Raw genomic sequence first — 7,529 nt, forward strand, 5'->3', positions numbered from 1 at the left:
AGCCCTAAACGGCCTCAGCCCAGTATACCTGAAGGAGCATCTCTGCCCCCATCGTTCTGCCCAGACATTGAGGTCCAGCTCCGAGGGCCTTCTGGCAGTTTCCTCCCTGCAAGAAGTGAGGTTACAGGGTACCAGGCAAAGGGCCTTCTCGGCAGTGGCGCCCTCCCTGTGGAAAGCCCTCAAGGAGATACAAAGCTTTTAAAAGACATCTGAAGGCAGCCCTGTATTGGGAAGTTTTCGATGTTCGAAATTTTATTATGTTTTTATATGTGCTGGAAACTGGCCAGAGTTGCTGGGGGAACCCAGCCAGATGGGTGGGCTATTACTATTATTATTATTATTATTATTATTATTATTATTATTTCAGACATATGGTTTCACTTCATTTGTTTTTAATTTTGCCAATGGGGTCTTTTAATGTTTTCCCATAAAAAAAATACAGTATACTGGCCATACCTGGTAGAGTTAATGTTGTCTCATGCTGTACTCTCCATGGTAATCTTCGCATAAATACAATTTTAACCTTACTGCTCTGGTTAATGGCCACAGTACAATGACATGCTTTGTAATTAGAGGGAATCACCTGCCAGTACACCTGTCTGCAGATAGTATAATATAATATAATTTTGTGTCAATTGCTTCTATTCTTTGTGTGTGTGTTTTTCCTGCACCTGCTACTTATAACCTCAGAACTGTGTAAAGGTCCAAATCAATTACCTTGGGAAATTACCTTAATCGCTCATCAGCTTACCCATTGTGTGTGTGCACGGAATTGGCGTGCAGTACAAAGAGCGTCGTGATTTTGGATTTGCTTATAAAAGCAGTATAATACGTTCCTCAGAAGCCGCATAGTGCATTTGCTTGAATTTCCTTTTATTAATGAATCGATTTCATAATTTGACTGGAGGGTTTGTATGCTTAAAAGCACAGGATCAATAAGTGTCAATTTTTGAACATGGATTCAGAAACGTAAGAGTAGATTATTTCACTATAATTATTATTTATTTATTATTTATTAAATTTCTATACTGCCCTTCATCTGAAGATCACAGGGCAGTTCACAACGTAGAAATACAAAATGAGAACACAAAATCAATTGAAATAATGGATGACAAATAAACCTATTGCATCATATATCTGGATGGAGAGAGAGAGAGAGAGAGAATCTCACTTGGAAGAGTGGCAGAACTGTGATGGATTAATTAGCAGCAACATTTTGAACTGGAAACCCCAAGACTGTGTGTTATAAGAACATAAATATATCAGTTCGGATCAGTTCAAAAGCCCATCTAGTAGCCAGTCTCAGGGGAAGGTCCACAGCAGCACCTCTGCAAATGTTACTGAACCTCTGGCTGGCGTGACTAATAATCTTTTGCAGACGTTCCCTCTATGAATTTCTCCCACCCAAGTTGGCGGGCATCGCCTCATCCAGTTACAACAAATTCCATACCTTTAAATCCTGCATTCATTTTGTCTGCCCTGAATCTACTTCAAATTACAGTGGTGCCCCGCAAGACGAATGCCTCGCAAGACGGAAAACCCGCTAGACGAAAGGGTTTTCCATTTTGGAGGTGCTTCGCAAAACGAATTTCCTATGTGCTTGCTTCGCAAGATGAAAATGTCTTGCGAATTCCTGCGGGGTTTTTTTCCTTTTCCCCCGCTTTTTCCCAAGCCGCTAAACCGCTTATCAGCTGATGGCTAAGCCGCTTATCAGCTGATCTTTAAGCCGCTTAACAGCTGATGCTAAGCCGCTTATCAGCTGATCGTTAAGCCGCTTATCAGCTGATCTTTAAGCCGGCTAAGCCGCTAATACTGTAGCGCTAAGCCTCTAAACCTCTAATGGGCTTGCTTCGCAAGACGAAAAAACCCGCAAGACGAAGAGACTCACGGAACGGATTCTTTTCGTCTTGCGAGGCACCACTGTAGTTTTGTTGGAGGAGCCTACATTTCCGGTATTAAGAGCTAGGGAGAAGATTTTTCTCCCTTTCATTTGACACCATGCATAAGTTTATAAAACTTTATCATCTCCTTCTTGGCTCACCCAAAACCCAAAAATAATGTAGCATTTCCCCAGAGGGGATTTCCTCCAACCGCCAGATCATTCTGACCACCCTTCTCTGAACCAAGAAGAAACGCAGGGCTGCTGTGAGAATGGCAACTGTCTGCCTTAACCCAGCCAGCTGATTTCTTCATACAACTTCATTTGTTCATACAACAAGGAGTTTCTCCGCCCCCATCGTTCTGCCCGGACACTGAGGTCCAGTGCCGAGGGCCTTCTGGTGGTTCCCTCCCCCCAATAAAATATTTGAGGGGGGCCCCCAACTGATGGCCATTGCCATTCAAATGGTGTGCATGCGCTACATCGGTCGATCAATTACGTTGGATGGGGCTTACCTGCCCACCCCCCAAAATTTTATTCAAGTTGGCACCCCTGCAAAAGATATTTGGGAACTGACTGTTTTTGAGGAAAGGGCTGGTGCCATGATGTTTATATTGTTATTGTCTGTGTTTTTAATGGATCTTTTTATGCTATTTCAGTTGTCTTAGTGTTTAATTGCATTTTCATGCATTTCTGTGTTTTAGCTTGTTCTAGTATAGCTGTGTAAGCTGGGTGTAAATGTGTAAGCTGGATGGTAATAATAATAATAATAATAATAATAATAATAATAATAATAATATACTACAGATTACAGAAGTGCAGGGCTGCCATTCAGCAACATCCTGTGTTTCTCACACTGTGTCGTTCTCCTCTCATTTGCAAAGTGCCCCTTATTTTGACGGGTGTTCATGTAAGGTTTCCTTAAATATGTACTGGTTTCTCCCCTCTCCCTCTCTCACCCCTAAAGATCTGGTGTTGGTGTGTCAGGATCAAAGCAGACCTTGTTCTACGCCGAGGTAACAGACGAGATGAAAGCGGGCGAAGGTGGAGGCCAGCCACAAGAAGGGGAGCTGATTGAGGTGGTGGAAATACCTCTGCAGGACTGCATGAATTTTGCATTTGACGAAGCTCTCCCTAAAACCATGGGCTTCATCTTCAGCTTCATGTGGTTCCAGACCAACGTTGTCCCAAAGCTGCTAGAAAAAGAATAACCATTGCTGAGATTTCTGGAGGGGTGAGGTTGGGATTTTTTATTTCACTTAAAAACAACAACAACCATCAAACCATTTATAAGATTTTTTTCCCTTTCTGAATGTATATATTTCAGGAAAGAGTCGCAAAAATAGAAATTAGGAAACTGCTGCTTTCTCCCCCCCCCCCCCACCCCGGGCATTTGACATCATTTGCAGCTGCAGACATAAGTCCTCGCCCACCATTGGCAGTGAGTCTTGACAGCCATGAGTTCATTATTGACTGGTTGAATGTAACACTGGACAGCATAGAAGCTGCTAAAGCTGGGAGAGCAGAATCCTAATTTGCTAGGACAGACACGCATTTGCAGCAGCAGCTGTTTGGGGAGGGCAATTTGGAATGACAAAACGGTGAGGAAGGGAAGGATTAAGCCCTTGCTTCCCCCCCTCCCCGCCCCGCCCCCTGGCCTCTGTTTCATGCACTGCAAGAGGGTCTTTTATTCGTTTTCTTAAAAGGTCCTTTGGATTACTCTACATATACATGCATGTAATGTGTAATTACGCTGTGCAAACCCCGCTGGCGGGAAAAGCATGTTAAAGGATAGAGCAATAACCGCCACAGGCACCCCCTTGCACTCCAAAAGTTTGACTTTTGGAGTAAGAATTACTAGCCTTTCAGATGACACATGAAAGCACACACTTCTGCATAAGCCGATGATCTGGCTGTCCCTCCCCATTGGGAGGAGACTGGCGCAGAGCTGTGACTCACGCAGGGATGCAACGAACAGCCCCCACGGAGAGAAGGAATTCTGCTATGTCTCTGCAAAGGGAGATGAAAGCTCATTGGAAGGAGGCAAGGGCAGAGCGCTCTCTGTGGGCAGTCGCCCTGGCTTTGCTTTCAGGTACCAAATGTGTTTCGTCTTCTCACTGATGAGCCCTGGTCCAGTTTGGGAATTGCTGAGTCAAAGTTGGCTGCTGCAGAGGAGACCAGTCAGGGGACCAGATATGGCTGGTGGTCTCTGTTTTGGCCAAGCCACACATACCTGCCATACACCCAACTTCATATATGACATCAGTTAAGGACGGGGCTTTGCTAGCACCATAGATTGGCATCACACACAACCTCCTCGAGCTGCTCTTCCTAACCAGCTGGTCGTTGGTTGCTTTGGAAGCCCAGCACAAGGCTCTCCGCCACCCCGGGGTGAACACTTCTCAAGCGCCAAGCACAGAACTTGCAGGACGTGCTCAGCCCTCTGCAAGTTGCTTCTTGCACACCCCAAGATCAGCTGGTTTTGGGGTGCCTGGGAAACGCTGCACCCTTTGAACTTTGACAGGTGTCAGTCAGCTGGAGTCACAGCGACATCATTTGATTGACAGGCATGTGTTTCCTCCCACCTATCAAAGTTGGCCCACAGGCGTGGGAGAGATAAAATCTGCCCATTGGACCAAGAAGGACCAAGGTTCTTCTGTGCCCCTCGGGAGCCTCTCCTGGCACTTATATTGTGTCCTCAAACCTGATTGCAAGTTGCACCGGCTTCTCTGTGACAGCTCTGCCAGCTTACCGTATTTTTCACTTCATAAGATGCAACTTTTTCCTCTTAAAATCTAAGGGGAAATGTCTGTGCGTCTTATGGAGCGAATGTGTGGTCCATGGGGCTGGGGGGGGGGGTTAACCTGGGCTTCTCCCGCCAGCCCCGACCTGCTCTTTGAGGCTGGCGGTGGGGGAAAGCACGCTCTCCAGGCTTCCAAAGAACTCCCGCTGCACTCCGGAGGCTTCGGGTTGCCTTCACTGAAGGTGACTGACCGCACCTTGAACACACTGTACGCACCTTGTTTTAGAGGGGGAGAACAAGGGAAAAAAATCTCCCCCTCTCTGCACAGCGCCCCTTCAGCGAAGCGGCAGGAGAAATGGAAGGGGCTCCGTTTCTCCTGCCGCTTCGCTGAAGGGGCGCTGCGCAGAGAGGGGGAGAAATTATTTTTCTTGTTCCTCCCCCTCTAAAACAAGGTGTGTCCTATGGTTGGGTGCGTCCTATAAAGCGAAAAATACGATAATTGCATGTCTGAAATGTTCCCTGCAATGAAATCTTTCTCCTACTCATGAATCTGACTCCTCTGGGGCCCATCTTTGCTTGATCCCCTCCCAATAGAAATAATTGTGTTCCACTGTAAGGTTACTGTGGGGGTGGAGGGTGCATAGTTCACCTAGAAGCGTCATGTAGCAGGTTATAGGGAAGAAGACCCCCTGCCAGAGACCCCGGAGGATCACTGCCAATCAGAGTAGGCAGCATTGCGTTGGATGGGCAGATTGTTGCTGATGCTGGAAGTGGCTTTGAGCGGTGCTCTGCTTTTTACCATTTTATGTTGTGTACTGATTTGCTGTTTTATGGTGTCTTTTTAAAGCAATTTATTGGGTTTTACAGTAAAAAATAAACATAATAAACAATGTAACATTTGTCTTAACATGGTTTCACATTTTCTTTGGACTTCCTCACATCTCCCGCTCCCACTTTCATCGTTGTAACATTTTGTCAGCAATTTATCATCTTATTTAAATTCTTATATCCCTTCTTTATTTCATGATCTTATAATTCTCGAAAGGAGCTAAGTTTTCACAGTCTTACTTATTTTCTTTGAAACTTCTAAATTTAGTGGTGCTCAGTTATTTTAGTCTAGCATCTTATTTAGCATTCACTCAAATTACAATGCTTTTGTAAATAGTTCTTAAATTTCTTCCAATCCTCCTCAATCCTCTCTTCTCCCAGGTCACGAATTCTGCCGGTCATTTCAGCCAGTTCCATGTAGTCTATCAGTTGCATCTGCCATTCTTCCAGTGTGGGTAGATCTTGAGTTTTCCAGTGTTTTGCGAGAAGTATCCTTGCTGCTGTTGTTGCATACATAAAAAATGTCTGGTCCTTCCTTGCCACCCCTTGGCCGACAATACCCAAAAGGAAAGCCTCTGGTTTCTTAGTGAAGGTATATTTAAATACCTTTTTCAGTTCATTATAAATCATTTCCCAGAACGCCTTCACTTTAGGGCAAGTCCACCAGAGGTGGAAGAACGTTCCCTCACACTCTTTACATTTCCAACACTTATTATCAGACAGGTGGTAAATTTTGGCAAGTTTGACTGGGGTCATATACCATCTATAAATCATTTTCATTACATTTTCTTTCAGAGCGTTACATGCAGTAAATTTCAATCCATTACTCCACAACCTCTCCCAGTCCTCAAACATGATATTATGCCCAATGTTTTATGGTGTCTTTTTAAAACCTTAAGCCTATTTGAGAAATTGATTCACATTGAATATTTCTGTTACCTCGGGCTTCTAAAGCAGGTGTGGGAACCTCTGGCTTCCAGATTTCTCTCTGCCCTTTGGCCATGCTTGGAGGCCCAAAGATTACCCACCTCTGTTCTCATGGGATCTAGTTTTCTGATCCTGTTGCTCTTTTTAGAATTGGTCCATATCGCTGTCTAAATTTACTTTTTAGTCGTCATTTTAATACTTGGTCATGGCGTTTTTAACATTGGTGCTGCTGCTGCCGCTTTAAATTCTGTTGTAAATGGCCTCTGTAACTACAGCTATTATTTTCATTAATAAGACTGCGTAGAAAGGCTTGGAAGATCGGAGAAGCTGGAGATCGCTTTAAGAGGCTATTTATCATGTTGTTTTGTATATCAGTTCGATGTTGTTTTAAATCATGTGTTTTTTTAAAAAATCTTAATTTGTTAGCCACTTTGAGAATCTGATTCAGAGGCAAAAGCTGTCTAATAAAGAAAAATAAAGTGTGATGAAAGCAAAGTGTTCTGGAGTAGCGCATTATTCTGACAAATTAAATTGCATTGCCTGTTCTCATTTCCAAATGAATCCGCATGCCGATATGTAAAGGGCTCCTCCAGCCTTAGAAATGCAGCCTTCATTAATGCTGTGAAAGGTGACATCACTGTTGATGGAGAGCAAATCAGCCATCCTCCGAAGAGCAGGGAATCTAAAATAGGAAATCTCCCACCGCCACCTTAAATGTGCCGATCCTCGCAGTGTTAGCATTAATTACCATGGCAATGCTATCTGTGTCAGTGGGGCGATTTAAAATGCATATTCCGAGGCAGCTAATCTCAGGAGGTGCGCACATTCTGCAGCAGTGTTGCTGATTTAAAGCCATGCGGATGTGAACATATTTGGGGGCCGATAGTGCTGCTGCGGACGCAGGTGGCGCTGTGGGTAAAACCTCAGCGCCTAGGACTTGCCGATCACATGGTCGGCGGTTCGAATCCCCGCGGCGGGGTGCGCTCCCGTTGTTCGGTCCCAGCGCCTGCCAACCTAGCAGTTCGAAAACACCTCCGGGTGCAAGTAGATAAATAGGGACCGCTTACCAGCGGGAAGGTAAACGGCGTTCCGTGTGCTGTGCTGGCTCACCAGATACAGCTTGTCACGCTGGCCACGTGACCCGGAAGTGTC

At 44.9% G+C, this 7,529-nt stretch overlaps 1 protein-coding gene across 1 annotated transcript in view; it reads left to right on the forward strand.

The window, feature by feature from the left end:
• Positions 1–5,463, forward strand: part of NUDT14 (nudix hydrolase 14) — a 61,588-nt gene extending 56,125 nt beyond the window's left edge. Inside the window, exon 5 of the mRNA XM_080991456.1 lies at positions 2,847–5,463. Within this exon, the coding sequence (XP_080847582.1) occupies positions 2,847–3,090 (244 nt within the window). The 3' untranslated portion in view covers positions 3,091–5,463. The remainder of the gene's footprint in view (positions 1–2,846) is intronic.
• Positions 5,464–7,529: the final 2,066 nt, after the last annotated feature.

The sequence above is a fragment of the Podarcis pityusensis genome, assembly GCF_964106645.2.
Source record: "Podarcis pityusensis genome assembly, chromosome: 1".
Classification (NCBI taxonomy): Eukaryota; Metazoa; Chordata; class Lepidosauria; order Squamata; family Lacertidae; genus Podarcis; species Podarcis pityusensis.